Genomic DNA, 22,092 nt, shown 5'->3' with positions numbered 1-22,092 from the left:
CCAGCTGTTTCAGCAGCCCCTTGGCTCTGTCAGAAAAGATTCGAATTTTTAATGTCAATTTGGTGAAGAAAGATTGGCAATTTTTTTTAACTTTGAGGTTTTTTTTAAATTTATTTATTCATGAGAGAGGCAGAGACACAGGCAGAGGGAGAAGTAGGCTCCCTGTGGGGAGCCTGATATGGGACTCGATCCCAGGACCTCAAGATCATGACCTTAGCCAAAGGCAGACGCTCAACCACTGAGCCACCCAGGCGTCCCGTGATTGGCATTTTTGAAGTAAGAGTGCACACAAGGTAGGGAAAACATCTACTCAGACAGGTAAGGCTGAGCAAATGAACTTTGGCACAATCTGGTGGTGTTTCTTTTCTTCTTCTTTAAAAAAAAAAAAAATTAAGATGACTCTATTTCAGTTCTAAAAAATGCAAGAAGCCTATTCTGATTTTACGCTTTGGGTGTACACTTTCATAACTTTCCAGGAAAATGTATAACCTCCCCCTCTCCCCAGGACAGTCAAACTTAATACAACTAGAAAATGCATTTTAAGAGACTGGTGGCATTCCTACCTTCAGATTTTGTTTTGATAAAAAAAGATATGTATATATATATATGTATATATATATAAAAAGATATGTGTGTGTATATATATATATATATATATATATATATTTTTTTTTTTTTTTGGTGGTGACTCAGAGTGGTCCTCTGAGCCAGGCAGACTTGGTTAACTGTTCTGGAACCTCATCAGGTTGTTAATCTCTGCAGCGTCCACATCCTCATAAATAAAAAAGACCATGTGGCAATGCCTGTCACTAGAGCCACCGGGTCGTTCAAGGGAGAAAATCGCCCACACTAAGGGCTCAAGCACATGGTTGGGTGCTCCGTGAATGGTATCCTTGGATTATGCAGTAACCTTGCTATACCTTCTGAGACCTAGAGATACCATTCTTTACCTGTAATCGAAGATACATGGCTCATTAATTAATTAGCTCACAAGGTCCTGGAGACTTTTTTTTTAAAGATTTATTTATTTCCTTGAGAGGGAGCATGTGAGCTTTGGGGGATGAGGGGAGAGACAGAGGGAGAGAGAGAATCACCAACAGACTCCCCACTGAGCGCAGAGCCTGATGTGGGGCTCAATCCTATGACCCTGAGATCATGACCTGAGCTGAAATCAAGTGTCAGACACTCAACCAACTGACCCACCCAGGTGTGCTGGCCTTGGAGAACTTTTTAAAGTGAGTGGGAAAATGGTGCTTTGTTGGCTGGTGTACTTAGTGTTGGAAGCCTGTCATAATGAGGTAGTGATCAGGAGTGCAGGTGTGTGTGTGTTTGTGTGTGTGTGTGTTTGTGTGTGTGTGTGTGAGAGAGAAAGATGGAAGGAAGGAAAAGAAAAAAAAAAAAGGAAAGAAGAGAAGAGAAGGAAAGAAAAAAGAGGGGAGAGAGATTGAGGGCGAGAGGAGAGACTAAGACTGTCCTAGCTCTTAACATGCTTCATGGGGGTGGAAACTATGCAGGCCTGACATTTGGTGACCATGAATGAAGTCAATCTAGGGGAACAGGACACTAACAAGGAACTCAGACATTTCCAGGTCCCAGTCTAGTATACAGCAGTGCTCTCTGGTGTACACTTCCTGTCTGGCTGCCAATCCCTATGCCTTTCCCACTTGCCACATGTCTTCAGCTACCAATCATCACCATAGCTCTAGAAAATAAAATCTTTTCACCTGCGGGAATGCCCCCATGTTATCTTAGAGGATATAAAAAGAACACAATACCTTATTTCAGTAGTTGTATGGCCGGAGGAGAGAGGGGACTCTTTCATGTTGTAGCTCTGGGGGTTTTTCAAGAAATACAGTTATTTAAAAAAAAAATTCATTGGAAAATAGCTTTTGGTGCAATGGTTTCAGGACATCAGCCTTTGGACCAGCTTTATCCTACTTACCTCTGGCATACCCAGTCTCTCTGAAGATTGGGATTTGATGGGTCTAAGACAAGGCCTTAACCATCTGTGTGTTTTGGTTTTGTTTTGTTTTGTTTTGTTTTTTAAACTGCACAGGTGATTGCACATCTCTGTCAGAGGACCTCATCCTAGAGGCACCTTTGATTCTGTGACCTTGATTCTATGGTCAGGATCCCACATTTGTTGAACGTGGTGGTTTCTAGCAAAGACTGAGTCATCTGTTAAAATTGAGTGAAAAGTGCAGCGTGTCCTCAAGTTCTTTCTGAAGTTTTAATGGAGATGATTAAGAATCTTAAAATGGTTTCCCTTGTGACCCCTGTCTTGGTAAATGTGAGGAATGCTCTGTAGAATGTCAAGAGACCTGGTCATTTTGGCTGATCTCTCTCAGACCTGGTATATCCCTTCCTGAGACAGTCTAGTGTCTGTCTAACCTGACTGTCCAGGGTGAAGTGGAAGCCTTAGTTCAGGTTCGTAAGCATAAATTACTTAACTTAGTCCATGTTAATGGGACTCACTGGTTGATCCCTCCATGTTGCAAATGACACAGAATTACAGGTGCAAAGAGATTGGATGCAGACCAGGAGTACTGAAGCCATTTCAGGAAGAAATAGAAAAGGCTTCCCTTGGAATTGTCCTATAGGATCATTAGCCAAAACTTTTTAGTCTTGTTAATAGGCAGGACTATAGCAGAGAGAGCACTGCCACCAAGATGACAAAGAAAAAAATTCAGATCCTCTTTAATGAAGTAAATAACATTGATATTTAAACCTGTTAAAGACAACACAAAAAAATTACAGACCAGTATCACTTCTGAGCATTGATACAGAAATAATATGTATTAAGAAACAGAATCCAACACCACATTAAGAAAATAATATACCATGATCAATTTTTCCAGGAATGCAAGGTTGGTTCAATATTGGAAAAAATAAATTAATATATTTATAGATATATTAGTTCATTAAAATGTTAGCAGAGGGCAGCCCCGGTGGCGCAGCGGTTTAGCGCCGCCTGCAGCCTGGGGTATGATCCTGGAGATCCAGGATCGAGTCCCACATCGGGCTCCTTGCATGGAGCCTGCTTCTCCCTCTGCCTGTGTCTCTGTCTCTGTCTCTCTCTCTCTCTGTGTCTCTCATGAGTAAATAAATAAAATCTTAAAAAAAAAAAGCTTTCCTTTAAAAAAAAAAATGTTAGCAGAGTGAAAAGGAGGAAAAACATATGGTTATCTCCACAGATGCCAAAAAAGCATTTCCTAAAATTCAACATCCTATCATCATAAATACATTCCCAAAATAAGAATTAATGGGTATTTTCTTAATATGATTGTATGTGTGTGTGAGGAATAAAGAGAGTGTCTTAGTGGGGGAACCCTATAAACTAAGGGTTCCACTAAGGACACAGATAAGGCAAGGATATTCACTATCTTTATTTCTATTTAACATTGTACTGAAGGTATTAGCCAATCAAAATAGACAACAGATGTTAATACCTAATGAATAACAACAAAAAATGTCTAAAATTTACATGAGATAGTTCTGAAACATGTCTGAAATCCACAAAAGTAACCTGAGAAAAAATGTAAGGCATTGCATGCTGGTAGATAGGACAGTTTGACATCACCAAAATACCACTTTTCTCCTGGTTAATTTATAAATTTAATGCATTTATACTAAAAATGCCATTTTTTAATCATTAAGCTAGACAAGTAGATGCTAACATTCATTTAGAAAAGTAATTGTGCAATAATAGTTGGGAAAGCAATGAAAAAGAAAAGCCACAAGATGATACTAGTGTTGCTGGATTTTAAAACATGCTATCAAGCCCCTGTAATGAAAACAACATGATATATTGGCACGTGAATAAATGGAGTGACCAGCAGCATGAAATAGAAAGTCCAGAAATAGACCCAAATGCATAGAGGAATGTAGTATATAATAAAGGTGGCATCTCAAATACCTAGACCAAAGATAGACTTTTAAACAAATGATCCAGGGACAATTTGATAGATATTTGGGGGGAATAAAGATAAAATCAGACCCATCCCTTTCACCATACATGAAAATAAACCCCAAATGGATCAGGGTTCTAAATTTAAAATGAAATCCTATAAGTTTCAGAAACAAGTGGATGAGCATAGGGAAAGGCTCTGAAAACACAAAAACAAGAGGCAGTAAAAGATTGATACAGTTGACTACATAAATATTTAAAAAAACATTTTGCATGGTAAAAATCATCATAAACAAAATCAGAAGACAACAAACTGGGAGAAAATATTAGCAAGATGCCACAGATAAAGCACTACTGTTCCCTATCAATTAACACACTCTTAAAAATAGGCGAAAGACATGAACAGGTAATTCACACATACTGTATACACAAACGGCCTTTAAACATATGAAAACCTCACAAATAAGAGAAATGTAAATTACAACTACACTGAAAGCCAGCTCACATGGCAAAAACAAAAATGTGATGTTATGCTGTACTGGTGAGGCAGTGGGGGAACAGATATGCCATCTATGGCTGGTTCGTTAGTAATGCAGGGGACTCTGGCAGTGTCTGACAAAGCTACATGTGCATTTTCCTTCTGATCTGGCATCCCACTCCTAGGAGTTCACTTGAAGGTCCACTTCAACAACACAAAAAACATGAGAACAACAGGAATTCATTATACTGTCTTTTGGCAACAACCTAAATGCCTGTACATAAGACACTAGTTGAATAAGCCGTGCTACATCCATACAGCGGGTACTCCTCAGCTTTAGGAGAGAGTGAAGAAGAGCTCTAGGAACTTACAAGGAGTGTTTCCAGGTTATAGTAAGTGAAACAAACATACAAGGCAAAGGAGTATCTTTCTGTAAGGCAGAAAGGGAAATAAGAAAATATGCATATATCTGTTCACCTGTGTGGAAGGAAACAAGGGAAGAATAAACCAGAAACTATGACATGAGTTGAGTTGTTATTTACAGAAAAGAGTTGGAGGGAGAGATCCATCCAGGTAGAAGAGGTGAGTTGGGGAGCGTGACACTTCTCAGTATGCTTTTCTGTATAGTTCTGATTCTTGGAACCAAGTTAAAAAAATAGGAAAGAGGGGTGCCTAGGTGGCTCCCTCCCAGTTGGTTAAGATCTGCCTTCGGCTCAGGTCATGATCCCAGGGTCCTGGGATAGAGCCCTGCATCAGGCTTCCTGCTCAGTAGGGAATCTGCTTCTCCCTCTGTTTCTCTCTCTGCCTCTCCCCATCAGTTTATACTCTCTCTTGCTCATTCTCTCTCGCTCTCTCTTTTTCTCTCTCTCAAATAAATAAATAGATAAATAAATAGATAAATAAAGATTTTTAAAAATCTTTAAAAAAATAGGAAAGAAACAGCGATGGAAGGAGGGACTTTGTAATGGGATACAGAAGTATAATTAAGCCCAACTTTCTTTTAGATAAATAACATAACTACACTAAAATGAAAGAAACAAAGAACAAGCCAAGGAACTTTTAAACATGTGCTATCTGACTGTATATCTTCAGGCTAAAGACAAACAGGGACTGTAGATAAATAGTGAAGTCTAGTTAGTAAGTTTGTTTTTCACAGTAGCATGGGTCAGCAATTATGAAACCACTTTCTGTGTATGACAGTATTGAGCAGATAAGTAAATATATCTGACATAATGGGAGCCAGATTTCTCATTTTTGGAGGGGGAAGTTACAAATATAGAAAGGAGGAGAATAGAATGGACCTTGTGGTGCTGAATTGGAATTGGAGATTTCAGTGGACTTCAGTGGTTTTAAGGTAGATGGGTCGATGGGATGGGAGAAGGGGACACAGGGAGGAAGGGAAGGAAAAAGGAAGGAAGGAAACACCTGTTCTTGTCATTACCTAGTACCCAGATCTGTTTTATAAATGTCTTTTGTGTGTGTGTGTGTGTGTGTGTGTGTGTGTGTGAGGTATTTGGGTGGCTCAGTCAGTTAAGCATCTGATGCCTGATTTCAGCTCAGGTCATGATCTCAGGATTGTGGGATCGAGCCCTACTTGGGTTCTGTGCTCAGTGTGAAGTCTGCTTGAGACTCTCTCTCTCTCTCTCTCTCTTTCTCTCTCTCTCTGCACTTCCACCCTCCCATAAATAAATAGGTAAGTAAGTTTATTTTTATTTATTTATTTTTTTTAGTAAGTAAGTTTATATATTTATTTTTGCTAAAAGGAGCCAGAGCTCTGTGAAGAAAAAAGGCTGATTCTAGGGCTGGGACTAAGACATTTGAAAGTGAGTCTGGAACCTCTTCTTATGCCAGAAAGTAAGGAAATGCTGATCATGTCAGGGACATGTCAGTAGAACACAGTTAACCCAGCTGAAGGAGCTTTCAACTTGCCAAATCTGGGGCAATTTGATCATCAAAATAAATAATGATAGGAAAATATGTAGCCTGTTAAATGTGAATCTATAAATCCATTCCAATAAGAATAAATACATAGATATATAAGTAGATATATATATAAAAAAAACCCTCACTCTTCTTTATTGTAGCATCCCATCAAGTAAATATGGAAGAAGTAATGAATCAAAATCATTATTTGGCAACCATTGAATTAATAATCTGTTCAAGCAGGATTCATCTGCAGATTCTGAAACTAGTTAAATTTTATGAGAAACATGGTGTTTATCTCTCCACAATTATTTGTTAATTACAGTGGAAAACCAGTGACTTTACAGTGGAAAATGTGGCACACACCATCTTAACCCAGTGGATCAGAGTTAATTCACCAACACCGGGACAAGGCAACTCTATGTACCTTCTAATGTGATGCACCAAGAAGGATATAGCCTCACTAAGAATTTTTTTTAAGATTTTATTTATTTATTCATGAGAGACCCAGAGAGAGGCAGAGACATAGGCAGAGGGAGAAGCAGACTCCCTGTGGGGAGCCCCATGTGGGATTTGATCCTGGGACTCCAGGATCACACCCTGAGCACAAGTCAGTTGCTCAACCACTGAGCCACCCAGGCGTTGCCTCACTCAGAACTTTGTTCTTGCCCCAAATACTGGCCTGAGTCTCATCATGAGGAGATTTCAGCTCATCTAAATCAAGAGGCATTTTACAAAATAACCTTAATGTCTTACACTTTTCAGAAAATGTCTAGATCACAAAAGACCATGACTAAAGTATTGAACCCAATTAAGGGAGATGAAAACTAACTGTACTAAATGATCTGGATTCAATCCTAAACCAGAAAGAAGACTGTGTTTTACCATCAAGGGCATTGTCAGGGCAGTAGGAGAAATTTGAATACATTCTGTAGATGAGATCAGGAATTGGCAAACTGTGATCCTCAGGCCAGATGTGGCCTGCTGCCAGTTTTTGTACCACTTAGGAGCTCAGAATGGTTTTTTACATTTTTTAATGATTGGGAACAAAATGAAAAGAGTAAGATCTCTATGGCATTCTGGAAAAGGCAAAACTGTAGAGACAATAAAAATTAAAGCCATCAGGGGTTGGAAGGAGCAAAGAAGGGATGAATAGGTGGGGTGCAAGGGATTTTTAGGCAGTGAACTGTTCTACATGGCATTAGAGATTTGTCCAAACCTGTAAAGCTGTGCAGTACAAAGAGAGAACCCTAATATTTTTTTTAATTTTTATTTATTTATGATAGTCACAGAGAGAGAGAGAGAGAGGCAGAGACATAGACAGAGGGAGAAGCAGGCTCCATGCACCAGGAGCCCGACGTGGGATTCGATCCCCGGTCTCCAGGATCACGCCCTGGGCCAAAGGCAGGCGCCAAACCGCTGCGCCACCCAGGGATCCCGAGAGAACCCTAATATTAAACAATGACCTTTAGTTAATCATAACGTATTGGTTTGTCAGTTAAACATACTATGCTAAGATGAGGTATTAGTAATAAGGAAGCAGGGGCAGGGGGGATGTGGGGGTGTCTCTGGGAACTCTACGTTCAGCTCAGTTTTCTATAAATCTACAGCTATTCAAAAAATAAAGTCTATTTACAGGTACCTGAGTGGCTCACTCAGTAAAGCGTCCGATTCTTGATCTCAGCCCAGGTCTTGATCTCAGGGTTGTGAGTTCAAGCCCCACTTTGGGCTCCACGCTGGGCATGAAGCCTACTTAAAAAAAAAAAAAAAAAAAAAAAAAAGCCTATTAAGTTTTTTAAAATACTATATTGTGACACCCGAACAGTATATGAAACTTAAATTTGTCTATAAAGTTTTGTTGAAACACAGCCACATTTTCTTATTTACATGTTGTCTGTGGCTGCTATTTGTGCCCAGACAGCAGGGTCAAACAGTTGCAACAGAAACCTAGTGGCTCACAAAGATTAAGATATTTAAACTATCTGGCTTTTCACAGAAGAAGTTTGCTGACTCCCAGATGAGGTAACAGTGTTGTAACACAATACTAGGTTTCCGATTTTGATCATTGTGCTCTGATGACATAAAATAAACCCTTGATTTTTATACACGGACATACAGAAGGATAAAGAGGTGTGATGGCTGCAACTCTCACATAATTCAGGGGGAAAAATTATGGACAGACAGAGATAGAACAATCTGTGTGGTAAGAAGTTAACATTTGGGAAATCCGCGTGCCGGGTAAAAGCTTGTAGGGATTCTTCATACTGTCCTTGCAGCTTTTTTGTAAGTCTGTTATTATTTCAGAGAAAAAGGTTGAAAACAACAGCAAAATATCATGGGCCATAGAACCATCCAGAACTTGATCTGAGTTGCTGACTTGCTGGCTCTGCGGCCTTACAGAAATGGTTTTGCTTGTCCAAGGCTGTGTCCTCATCTGATTTGGGAAGCTTAGATGAGATAATGCGTGTGAAGTGCCACTCGTGCAAAAAAATTGGCGTCGGTTCCGAATGCCCAAGTTGGAAGTGTACCCAGTGCCTGCAGGAAAAGCATTCCCAGATGTCTGCTCACCATGTGGTCAAGATGCGTCAGCGTCCTGTCTTCTGTAATGGCAGCCGTGTCTCCCAGCAGAAGGCCCTCTGTTGGGTAGATGGCTTATGGTAATGGCTGTGGACACACTCCATGGGGAGCCCCTCCACATCCAGCTGCAGAGGATAGACTCTGATCGGCCTGAGCGGGGGTATGGAGGGGTGTGGGAGGGGGTTGAGAAGATCCTGTAATCTGGTGACTTAGCAGACGGCTTAGCCCATGGCCTGAGTTCCTGTGTGTGGGAGTACAGCGAAGGCTCATGTCCAGAGGGTGAGGATCTAGGGTCAGGACCGCTGTTGGACACGGTCACAGACGTAGCTGTGGGTGCCACGATGGTCTCCATTTGCACAAGCCTTGTCTGTCTGTGAATTTTGTAACTGCACGTCTAAGGTAAAAGGAGATGATGCTCGGACATCCATTATCTATGGTGCAGGGTCAGGGGTAAGAAATAGTGGCTTGTGTTCATCTTGATTGAATAATACAGACCAACATCAATAAATTCTGGGTCTGCTAGACAGGTGCCTCATTCTGAAAGCTGAATCCACAAGACTCCTTCCCTCTGAGCAATGAAATGATTTAGCAGTAGTGAGGTGTGATCATGATGTTGGAGATGGGGAACAAGTAGCTGGAAACCTGGGAGTGGTTGGTAAGCTAGGAGATATGGAAATGAAACAGCATCTCCAACAGAGGGTCTGACCCACCGGCATCCTTCAACGGACGTACAGGTGGGCCCCCCAGTCCCAGGATGCACCTGCATGCCTTGCTGCCTATTAAGTCACCCCTGCATCCCCACGGATCACAGAGCCCTCTGTACTCCCTGTTGCATTTCACGTGTTGTTACAGAAACTGCTATGTGTTTTTTCCAAAAAACAATGCTGCGCATCCTTACATCAAAGACAACTTTTTGTTTAAAAAAAATTGATTGCATCGATAGAATCAGACTTTTTAAAACCTCACATATCTTGATATTTTAGCTTTTTCAAAAAATTATTTTAGCTTTTTAATTTAAAAAAAGAAAGTGCTGCCCGAATATAATGGTTGGTGTTTGCAATGTAATATATTTTTTCAAAAGTTCCTGAAATGAAATTTAGCGCTGTTTCCTTTGAACTACACAGATGTCAGTGGGGGTTATGCATAGTGGGAATTTATCTTCCAGTGAAGTTTTTAAAAATCAGAAATAGTGACTTATAAATGCCTGACTGCCTGGATCCTCCTCCTCTTGCCTCATTCCTACCCCCTTAATCGGGTTCTTTTTCACATATAGAGAGAAAGCATGGAGGGGGTGCAGAGAATGTGTCTTTCTGAATGCTAAGAATAAAGGAGATGTCAGAACTGAAAATATCAGGGGAAGAAGACATCAATGAAAAGGCACAGCTTGTGCATTAAGAACATGAGTTGATGAAGCTCCCCCGCGCCCCGAGGATGCCAGCAGCCACATGCACACCGTCTCCCCAGCCCAGAGGGAGTCTGTGCAGGGACAGTAAGCAGACTCAGCCTGTCACCACTGCACAGGGCACGTGCTCCCCAGAGAAGGAGCGCAAGGGACAGGCACTCCATACGTGCATTGTGTGCATTATAGGCGGATCCGCACAGTGAGCCTGGTAAAAGCCCAGTCGGTTGGCTGCCCTTGTGTTGCAAAACTATCATCTCTCAAAAGGAAGAGCTTGTTCAGCCAGTGAGCTGGCGGTTGCATGCTTACCCTACTTAAAGCAGAGTCGAGTGTAAGGAAATATCTTTTTAAAAATATAGCATTTTTCCTGATTATAAAATGAATGCACTCCAAGTGTAGAAATACTGGAAAATTCAGGAAAGTGTAAGGGAGACAATAATAGCCGCTTGCAGTCTTACCTCCCAAAGACTAAATGGGACAAGTGTAAGGACCTCCAGCTTCTGGGGACAGCAACCACTGTGGATGTATGTCCTGTATTCTTCTATAAATGCACATGAACAGCTTACATAAATGAGACCAGACATGCTGTTTTCAAATGTTTCAAGTTATCAGTGTAATAAGAATGTCCCCTAACTAAGGCTCCTGGGTGGCTCAATCGGTTAAGCATCTGCCTTCAACTTGGGGCATGATCCCAGGGTCCTGGAGAGAACCCTAATATTAAACAATGGGAGCCCCATAGGGGCTCTCTGCTCCACGGCAAGCCTGCTTCTCCATCTCTCCCTGCTTGTGCTTTCTCTCGCTCTCAAATAAATAAATAAAATATTTTTTAAAAAGTCCGTAACTATGCATCATTCTAATAGCTCCACAGTAAAGAATTTCCCCAATCATCAGAAACCTATTTTGTAAAATATATCAGTGTATTTGTTTAAAAGGGGAAAAAGTCTAGAAGGATATACACTTTTAATTAAAAGAGGGACTTATTTTCTGCTTTGTACTTTTCCGTAGTTTTTCAAATAATTACATTCCTCAAAATAACCAGAGCTGATATGGTGCTGTATTGCTTAACAGTTTTAAAAAGCAGATTTTAAAACATCATTAGAATCATGCTGTGTATAGGGATTTGGCTTGTGATTAAATCACCTACCTGATGGAGTCCAGTGGACGTTTACCTGTCCCACAGATGGCTACGTGGGAGTTGTTCATGCAGGGACGCTATGATTTTTTTGTATTCTGATTTTTCACATTATAAGGCTGTGATGAACCATTGTGCCCCTGAATTATTTCATTTCCCTGAATACTCCTTAGGATGCATTCCTTGAAGGATGGTCATAGGGTCAGAAGGTATAAAATTTTTAAGGCTCTGATTGCATATGAACAGACTAGTTTTAAGAATTTCTCTTTGTAAAAAGAAAAAAAAAAGAATTTCTCTTCATTAATACTATGAAACAAACTTTTGCTCCTAATATGATAGGTGCTGTAGGTAACACTTATTGTCTTATTTAATTTTAAAGCAGGTCTTTTCATTCTTTTCTTTGAAATATTTATGAGGAATTAATTACCAATATTCTATCTAAACATAAAAACTATGCTGCTTTTTTTTTTAACCAGAATTTTTCAGAATAATTTTTAAGGATAACCACTTAATCTTAAGGAAAAGTTTTAAAATAAAGAAAAAAAATCATCCTAATAAGACCTAATAAATAAAGCCTAAGTAAATTTCAATCCCTCCATTTTCTATGAATTTTTCGTGGGTGGAATAAACGTATATGTAGTATATGTAGTTTTTATATATGGCTTTTTAAATTTAGTAGAGTATCACAAGCATTGCTTCCCACAGACTCTTCATCACTCTGGTTTTTAATGACCGTGAATTATCCCTTTGGCTTCACATACCTCAATGTACTCCACGTTCTCCTATCGAACACTGAATGTTACTCCCACATTTTAACTTTTATAGCACAGTGGTGAGTGTGTACTCTTGCTGTAGGTTTGAATCCCCCAAATGGATTGACTGGGTCTGAATTTAAGTTTCTGTTCATTCAGAATTTTCACACAGGGTCATACCGGCCTGGCTTCTAGCTTAGTCTTAATCCTGGAAGCTTTATTCCAACCACCTGGTGAAATCCAGGATGTTCCCGCTGGCAGGGCTCCCCCTAGGTGCTGTGATGTCCTCAGGAACGAAAGTGGTCACATTTGAAAAGCGACCCTTTGGGGTCTGGATGTTCCAGAGGAGCAGAGGAGAGTAGCAAACGGAGCACTTTTCCTGCATGCCCCGTCGGCAAACTCGAGGGCCTGCGCTGAGCTGCCATTCATAGAGACCTTTGATTCCACAGCCTTTGCAAACGAGGAAAGAAAATCTACAGCAGCAAGGACCTGATGATTAAGCCCCCCCCCCCTTTTTTTAGATTTTTATTTATTTATTCCTGAGAGACACAGAGAGGCAGAGACACAGGTAGAGGGAGAAACAGGCTCCCTGCGGGGAGCCCGATGCAGGACTCGATCCCAGGACCCTGGGATCACACCCTGAGCCCAAGGCAGATGCTCAACCGCTGAGCCACCCAGTGCTCCCCCAATTTTTTTTCTTTTTCTTTTTTCTGTTTCCTTTTGTGAGAACATCATCAGCTCAGGATGGAAAGGCATTTACGGTGTCTCCTTTCTGCTTGAGCAAACTCCGGCGACTTCATTTTCAGAAATGCAGAATTCGTGAAGTTCATAAATGATTCTTTGTTGACCGTGAGCCGTGTGGTTTGGCCCCCAGACTTATCTCAGATAGCACAAATAAATCTGGCGGCCCCTCGTTGTCTCAAAGTGAGCATTACCTCCCTCCCTCTCTGTCCCCTCCTTGCAGAAATTTCCTCTTGGCCTTCAGCTGCACAAACTCCCGTCTTCTCATCAATATGCCCTGTTAACTGCTGCCAAACCTCCAACAGTTGAGTGCATATGTTCCCTTAATCATTTCTCTTTGTTCTAGAAGTCTGTGTTTGGTTTCTCTACCTCCCCCACCCCCTCGCCCAATTCCACCGTCACCCTCACTGGCTATAGACTCGACTGTCTACTGTCTACATGTTTATTTAAGGAACATCCTAGATCGCCTGCCGTTGAGAGGGCTTTTGCAAGCTGCTCACAAAAGGCCACATCATCCCCCTGCCCACTCCCTTGGAAAAGTTTGTTAGCTGCCACCGCAGCCCTAGGAGCCCAGGTGAGGGGTTGCTGGAACTTTCCGGAGAGCTCGAGGCTCCTAGAAGATAGTGTTCCCTCCCCTCGTGGACAAAGATTCCTTCTCTGTGTTCCTCTGGTCCAACCCAAGAAAAGGACGCTTTATTCTGGGAGCCCCACGGTGTATAGGAACAGTCGGTCTCAATGGGTTATTCATGGTGTCCAAGAGAAATACTTCTGGAACTGTGCTTCATGTAAGATGGAAGTGGGCTTGGCACACAGACGGCGGGGCGGCCTGCTTGCTGGGAATGCCCTGTGCCTGTCGGACTCATTGGCCCCCGCCTGATGTGGCCAGGCTCTTCTTAGCAAGTGAGGGGGGTCCTCTGGGCTCCTTGTCACCAGGGTCTGCACGCACCGGTGCCAAACTCTGCTGGCCAATGATGTACAGGGAGATACTGTTGCTTCTCTCTGCTCTTAAGTGTGTTTCTTCTCTTACCATTTGTAGAACCCCCACCCCTTCCCCTGCGCCCCAAAAGCAGATAAAGAGCCCCCAGAACATGTGGTCTTGTTTCAGGGCCCTTTCTCCTTGACACAGGGGCTGCTGTGGGACCCTGGAAACTGTTACTGGAAGCACCATGCAAATAGCATCTCCAGCACCCGTCCCCCAGAAGCATTTCCAACAGCCCCAGCAGCTGCACCGACAGTGGGCAAACCTGATTTTTTTGGCTTTCTTTAATAAATCCTACCATGAACCATGCCCGCTCAGAACCTGGTCAGCAGCTTCTGGGAACGCAGTGGAAAGCCTTCCTAACACGGAGTTAAAATATGTAGAAAGTAGCTGGGAGGAAATTCTCAGTGTGAGGGATTTTTTTTTTTTCCTTTTCCTTTTCTGGAAAAAAAAAAAAAAAAAAAAGGTTAATGTTGACTCATTTGGTGGAGATATAAGGCACTTTTCTACCTATCCCCAAAGGGAAGTTTGCGTTCTTTTAAATGAGAGCGTTTTAAAAGCAGAACTCGAGTCTAAAATGATCCAAGGTTCTCCGGACTTCTCAGAAGGTGTAGATTTATTTACTATAGTTAAAACATAATTAGTTCTCAGGGGATGGTGTATCTTTTAAACGGCTTTACTGCCACCATATTGGCTTTCTGAATAATCAGAAACTTCTGTTATGATTATGTACCAGTGTTTGGACAGAAACGCACCGTAAGTAGAAACAAATGTCAGGAGCTGCCAGTTGTCACCCGGAGAAGGGACGCCACATCGGAAGGAAAGACGGGACTTCTTGATCGGATATTCCAAAGAAATGGAATCGAACAGCGTCTTTTTTTTTTAAGATTTTTTTTATTTATTAGAGACACACAGGAGAGAGAGACAGAGACAGAGACACAGGCAGAGGGAGAAGCAGGCTCCATGCAGGGAGCCCGTCGTGGGATTCGATCCCGGGTCTCCAGGATCACACCCTGGGCTGAAGACGGCGCTAAACTGCTAAGCCACTGGGGCTGCCCTTTTTTTTTTTTTTTTAAGATTTTATTTATTTATTAGAGACACACAGAAGAGAGAGAGAGAGAGAGGCAGAAACACAGGCAGAGGGAGGAGCAGGCTCCATGCAGGGAGCCCAACGTGGGACTCAATCCCGGGTCTCCAGGATCACACCCTGGGCTAAAGGCGGCGTTAAACCACTGAGCCACAAGGCTGCCCTTATTTTTTTTTTTTTAAGATTTTATTTATTTATTCATGAGAGACAGAGAGCAGCAGAGACACAGGCAGAGGCAGAAACAGACTCTCTGTGGGGAGCCTGACGGGACTTGATCCCGGATCTCCAGGATCACACCCCAGGCCGAAGGCAGGCGCTCAACCGCTGAGCCACCCAGGGATCCCCTCTAACAGCATCTTAAATGAGCTAACAGCCCAGGCAGGGACCCTTGCTTCTCCCTACCCCAGTCTTTCTTGATTCAATGGTGTTTTCCTCACCTCCTCCTTCATTATCACTCCAGAGGCTGGGAATGGGGTCAGTATCCGCCCCCACCCCTGGAGGATAGCCCTTTGTCACTCGCGCACACCCGCAAGTGAGCGCAAACAGGTCCTCCTTTCGTCTGGGCTGCAGGCTCTGCTGTCATGTCCCAGTTCTGGCTGACCAGTCTTTCCCACCATTTGCAGGTTGATGTTTGAGATCCCGCAGGAAATGGGGTTAATTGCCATCGCAGTCCGCCAAACCCAGGGCAAAGGTCAGTCATCTTTTGTTATCGTTGCTGTTGTTGTGTTTCCTAGAATCTGTGACTCTTGTGGCCCGATTGGCCACTGATGGTGTGTACTGATCATGGAGAAGTCTCGGGTTAGAAGCGCTTGCTTTCACACCCCCTAAAACGGAGGAAGAGGGAGGGAGATTGATGAGAAGGCAGAGTCTTGGTAGGACTCAAATGGAGATGGTTATTAATCACTGGACATTCGCTGGGGATAGTTTTTTTTTAAGATTTTATTTTATTTTATTTTTTAAATAATAAATTTATTTTTTATTGGTGTTCAATTTGCCAACATACAGAATAACACCCAGTACTCATTCATGAGAGACACAGGCAGAGGGAGAACAGGCTCCCTGCGGAGAGCCCAATGTGGGACTCGATCCCAGGACCCCGGGATCACACCCTGAGCTGAAGGCAGACGCTCAACCACTGAGCCACCGAGGTGCCCCCTCGCTGGGGATGGTGTTAACATTCCGTCACCTACATCTTGTAAATTCTTTCTGACACATTCTAAGCATTGCAGTGTGTGAATCATTACTGTGTTATAGAGACATTTATTTGCCTGAAGGTTCTCTGGGAGGTGCCCTCTGTGCCCCTGTTCAGTGCCACGTGGAGAGGCCTCTCATCTGCCAGCCCCCACCCCAGCTGCCCTGGAAGTTCCAGGCAGCGGGCACTTGACCAGCGGTCAGTGTCCACTCATAAAGTGACCACCGAGAAGCCAGGGGCTGCTCAGAGCTTCTGCCATCTGCTGACCCTTGGAATCGAGAGCCTGCGTCCTCCCGGAATCCACCTGGGGTCCAAATGCAAGCAGACTCCATGCTCAGTGGTCCTGCAGGAGGCACTTGGCCCTTGCCCCCGCCGGTGCCAGGCCACCCCAAATATGCTTTTCACTCTCAGAGGCTCTACGCCTTGCTCAGAAGGAGCAATGAAATAAGAAATCCACTGTTTTCCCCTTCTTCCCTTTGAACATGTCTTTTGAACCTAACTCAAAGAGAAAATTCATTTTATCCAAAGCTGAAGGGCTCAATATGGTGGTTTAAAAAAAAAAAAGGACATAGAAGAACTTTGATTATATCTCTCATTTGGATCATTTTATTTTCCCAACTTCTCTTTTAGGAAAAGTAGCTCAGAGAGATAATATCAGGGATTACTTTTTAAAGTCAGCTTCCTTTTTTTTTCACCTCTTGTAACAGTGAGATATAATTCACATACCGGACGTCACATTTCTATATTTAAAGTGTACAATTCTGGGGTTTTTAATAATATTCACAGGGCTGTGGGACCATCACCCCAGTATGGGCCACTTCTAGAATGTGGCGTCCAGGACCTTTCCTGGACCAGGACAGACCCAGCCCGGTTTCCCCACTGTCTCCGTTTTTGCCTGTACTACCAGATGGTGACAATTAAGCTGACAGTCATGTTCAGACACGTTAGACTTTGAATCAGCAAAGTATAAATGATAGGCTCACGGAGGCAGGACAGTCCGCTACTTACCAGAAATTTGTTCAGCAACACAGCATCGGATTTTACAAAGCTTCTCTGTTCTTGAGTTAACCCCAGAATCTCCAAGCATCTTCAACAGTGTGGGTTGACTCCACGTGTGGCTCTGAGTCCTGGGCACAGTCTCTGGTATCCTGTGTGTCCGACTCTGGTCACGGGATGAGGTGGCCGCTTTCCTGATGGGGCCTGTGTTCCAGGGCGAGGAGCGAATGCTTGGCTGAGCCCCATGGGATGCGCGCTGTCCACCCTGCTCATCTCCATCCCACTGAGATCCCAGCTGGGACAGAGGATCCCGTTCATCCAGCATCTGATGTCCCTGGCCGTTGTGGAGGCAGTAAGGTCGATTCCTGAGTATCAGGTATGTGCGGTTTCCTCATCTTACATCCCCACCCCTGCATGCACGTCTCAGATGGGGTTGGTGTGTGGCTCTGCCCGAATGACCGCTGCATGTAGAGTAGAGTTGTCACCTGCCCTTTGCAAAGCTGGCACCTCCTGGAGTTTTAAAAGCACTGTCAGCTTTTAGAGTGGCCTTGGGCTTGCCTGGGACGGGTTTATTTCCCAGAATTCCCTTTCTGTGCTGTTCTTAGATTGTTCAAGCATCTTAGAGCAAGCCTCTTTTTTTGTCTTCCTTGTTTTTCTCCCCCCTTTAATTGGAGCACATTGGGCTGGATAGGCCAGTTGGGGTTTCTGGTGAAAATGCTTGTTTTATGCCTAAACAACCTTCTCAGCCCTGTCTTCATTTAGCATGGTCAGTGCCCAGCAGGACCAGCCTCACCTGTGGCTGCCCCGGTGAAATGTACAGGTTCACGTGAGGTGTCTGCTCCCCGCTGTAGGGACACAGGTGCCTGCTTCGTCGTTACCATCGGAGGCTTCAGTGTCAGTTAGTAGTAAGAAGACAAAGGAAGAGGGCGATGGATGTAGTTTTCCTGGACGAATTTCTTTTTTTTTTTTTTTTTTAAGATTTTATTTATTTATTCATGAGAGACCCAGAGAGAGAGGCAGAGACACAGACAGAGGGAGAAGCAGGCAGGGAGCCCGATGCGGGACTCAATCTGGGGACCCTGGAATCACACCCTGAGCCGAAGCCAGGCGCTTAACCGCTGAGCCACCCAGGCATCCCTTCCTAGAAGAATTTCACGTGGATATAAAGAGGGGGTTCCTCCCCCAGCCTCCCTCCCACCTACAGTTCTTGGTCAGGCTGCACACAATTATTGTATTAATTCCTGAAGTAAGAGGCTAAGATCATGACTTTCAAAGGGGCCTGCTTGGCATTTGACAGGGAAGCAGTCCTCCCCTTCCCTGTGGTCGTGTCCTCATGGTCACTGCACATAGGACTGGGGGTATGTGTTTCTCCAATCCCGTCAAGTCCCCGGCACACATGCTGAAATACGACTTTTATCACCAGGCTTTTCAGCATCCTTGCTCTCTGTGTCTGCAGGGCTGGGGCTCATCAGACTGTCACACACCTTCACAGGTCGGCCTGCAGCCCGTGAACTAGGCACTTTGCCTCACAGAAGGCAGTTGAGAAGATAAACTTCTGTCGTGGGGGGAAATATTTTTAACCCTAGCAGCGGGTTCATTGGTCTTAGGAAAATAATTAAAAATTTACATCAAGTGCCCTCCTTAATGCCCATCACCCAGTTAGTTACCCCATCCTCCCACCCACCTCCCTTCCAGCGACCCTCAAGCGCTGGGTGTCGTATGTCACTGATGAATCACTAAATTCTGCTCCTGAAACTAATAATAGACCATAGGTTAACCAAGTTGAATTTAAATTTAAAAAATTTTTAAAAGAACAATGCTAAGAAAAACATGCAAAAAAATAACATTAATCATTTCATGCAGAGTATTCTAAAGCATTATTATCTTCTTTAAAAAAATAAGGAAACAAACTGAGGGTTGCAGGAGGGAAGGTGGGGTGGGGACATGCAGGAGGGAAGGTGGGGTGATGGGCATTAAGGAGGGGACGTTATGTGACAAGCACTGGGTGTTTATGCAACTGATAAATCACTAAATTCTACCTCTGAAACTAATACTACACTATATGTTAATTAATTGAATTTAAATTTAAAAATTTTTAAAAAAATAGTAGGAAACAAGAAAAAATAAAATAATAAAATAAAATTTAAAATTTCAATTAGTTTAGCTTTTTCTTGGCTTTGATTTTGACCTTGTAGCCTCCTCGCTTGTTAAAGAGAAAGCCCTGGGTTTGACTCCCAGCTCTGCTGCTTTCCAGTGTAACCTCAGGCAAGCCAAGCAGGCTCTCTCAGCTTCAGTTTCTTCCTCATTAAGCAGAGGTGAAGCGACTACCCCCCGGATGGGGGCTTGGTATGAGCAACAGACTAGTGCCGAGATGGGCTCCGTGCCCGGCTGGCCCTCTGTGAAGGACGAGCCAGCCCTGGGGGACCGGAGGCCATTAGCTCCGCAGCAACCTTTTGGTTTTATTTTGCCAAGTGTCTTTCTTTTCCAGCCCCATATATCCATATTTTCATCCTCTACCCACCCATGGTACGACCTGGCAGTCCTGGCACCCATTGGGTCTCACTCGGTCTCTGTGTCCTCGCTAGAGTCACAGCAGGAGGTGGGGGTCTGGGTGGGCCAGCTCGAGGCAGTGTCCACCCCTGGACCATTCTACTGTGATGTGATTGGGGGAGGGCACAGGCAGGGTTGGTTGCCCAGGGTTGCTCCAGGATGGAGAGGCAGCGAGCCACAGAGCAAATCTGTTTCTGTTACCTGCTGACTGTTGGCAGTTCTTTGGGGCCTTCAGATATAATTCAGCGGAACCGTGTTCCTTCTCTGTATCTCTCTAGGATTCTACTTGAGACATTTCTTTTTTAAAAAAATAGAAAAGATTTTATTTATTTATTCATGAGAGACACAGAGAGAGAAGCAGAGACACAGGCAGAGGGAGAAGCAGGCTCCCCGAAGGGAGCCTGATGCAGGACTCGATCCCAGGACCTCAGGATCATGCCCTGAGCCGAAGGCAGACGCTCAACCACTGAGCCACCCAGGCGTCCCAACTTGAGACATTTCTACCCACCTTTTGTGACATTGGTTAATTTAGGGCATCTTTCTCTCTCCAGCACGAGCTCCCTGAGGGTATACCTGTCTCCCTGCCCCCGGCACCTAGCACATGATAGGCACTCAGTGGTGGTGGCTGTTGATACAAGCACACCTTGGAGATGTTGCAGGTTTGGTTCTAAATCCCCACGAGAATGTGAGTCAGAGGAGTTTTTGGTTCCCTGGTACATGTAAAAGTTACGTTCACACTATGCTGTGGTACTATTAGGTGTGCAATCATTAAAATGGTGAATTAAAAAAAAGTACACACCTTAATTAAAAGCGCTGGGTGTCATATGCCACTGATGAATCACTGGGTGATGCTAACCATCATCTGAGCTTTCAGCGAGTTCTAATCACTGGACACAGATCACCCTAACAAATACTGGAAAAGTTTGAAATGTAAGAATTGCTAAAATGTGACACAGAGGCATAAAGTGAGCAAATGTTCGTGGACAAATGGCCCCAGTAGACTTGCTCGACTCAGGGTGGCCACAAACCTTCAATTTTTAAGAAACACGGTGTCGGTGAAACACAGTAAAACGACCTATGCCTGTCATGGGATAATGAACAATGCAGGGATGTGGAGAGAGTGCTGGGATTTGCGCCAGATGTGTTCTGTAGGTCTCTCTCCTGGCCCCAGAGTGGTCCTTTACCACTGGATTGTCCCAAAGAAGTGATTAGCTGCCAGAGCAAGAAGAGAGGATGAGATCTCAACGTTCCGTTAGATCCGAGACTATCCCGTTCATCTTCCTTGTAGCTGGATGAGCTCTCCTGGTCCCTCCGTGTCCTGTGATTGCTTGATTCACGTGCAGATTTTCCTTTAGGATATCAGCTTACGAGTGAAGTGGCCCAACGATATTTATTACAGTGACCTCATGAAGCTTGGTGGAGTTCTGGTTAACTCGACGCTTTTGGGAGAAACATTTTATATACTTATTGGTAAGTTTTTAAAGTTTCCACATTTTTTGATTCATAAAAGCAAAAATAAAGATGGTTTATACATGGCCACGTTGAGGAGAGTGGATTATCATATGGGATTACTTTTTCTTTGAGTCTTGGGTTGCAGAGCACAATATGTATGCAAAACAGGCCAGATTGGTTGAAAGCCCTTCCAGGGGTTTAGCGTTCCTGTCTATGGCCATGGAAACCACCAAATTGGTATCACATCAAACAAGTTTTTTTTTTTTTTTATTACACCTCTCCACACGCCTGCTTCTTGTTGAATTAGAAATGGTGAAAATAAACATTTAATATGCCATTTTGTAAGAAGAAAAGAAAATGAATTGCAAGGATGGGTCTCCTGGTCTCCTGGGGGTCTTGCATTCTTAATTGGACTTTCCCAGGCCATGAAAAAGTTGAATTCTTTTTGACCTGCAGAAGCAGCTCCAGGCTGGTCAAGGTGGGATATAGAATCCCATTTCCGCTCAGCACATCCACATCAGGCCAGGAGATGGATTCCGAATCGGTTTCAGAAGCTGTTAGGCTCCTGCTCCTCCAAGCATCAGCTTCTCCCTAATGCCCAGGAGAACTTAATGTTCAGAAATTAATTAGTAATGGGCAGCAAACACATGATGGTGTGTTGGAAGCACCGGCCAAAAAAGTGCAAAGCTTATGTTTCCAAGCTCTGCTACCAACTGGGAATATTATTCTGAGCAAAGTGCTTCAGATCCTCCAAGCTTTGCATCCCATGTTTAAATGTGTTCGTTCGGCTAGATTGCAGATATTCCAAAGTAGGGCCCAGAGAGATCAAGGAGGTCCAAGGATGGCTTCAGGGAACCAAGGAATTCATGGCTTTTATTAAATTCTTAAGGCCATGGGAGATGATGAGGGGAGAAGAGGTGTCTTTGG

The 22,092-nt window shown here is 43.5% G+C and overlaps 1 protein-coding gene across 7 annotated transcripts in view; it reads left to right on the top strand.

Annotated features, from left to right (window-relative positions):
• HLCS (holocarboxylase synthetase) overlaps window positions 1-22,092 on the top strand; it is a 218,404-nt gene that overhangs the window by 188,918 nt on the left and 7,394 nt on the right. For all 7 annotated transcript variants that reach the window (XM_025450040.3, XM_025450036.3, XM_049104767.1 and 4 more), the window contains 3 exons: window positions 15,599-15,666; window positions 17,379-17,539; window positions 21,069-21,183. In XM_025450040.3, coding sequence (XP_025305825.1) covers window positions 15,599-15,666; window positions 17,379-17,539; window positions 21,069-21,183 — 344 coding nt within the window. The remainder of the gene's footprint in view (window positions 1-15,598; window positions 15,667-17,378; window positions 17,540-21,068; window positions 21,184-22,092) is intronic.

The sequence above is a fragment of the Canis lupus genome, chromosome 31 (genome assembly GCF_003254725.2).
Source record: "Canis lupus dingo isolate Sandy chromosome 31, ASM325472v2, whole genome shotgun sequence".
In the NCBI taxonomy this organism is placed as follows: Eukaryota; Metazoa; Chordata; class Mammalia; order Carnivora; family Canidae; genus Canis; species Canis lupus.
The sequence above is the reverse complement of the archived record's forward strand: the minus strand, read 5'-3'. Positions and strand labels throughout refer to the sequence as shown.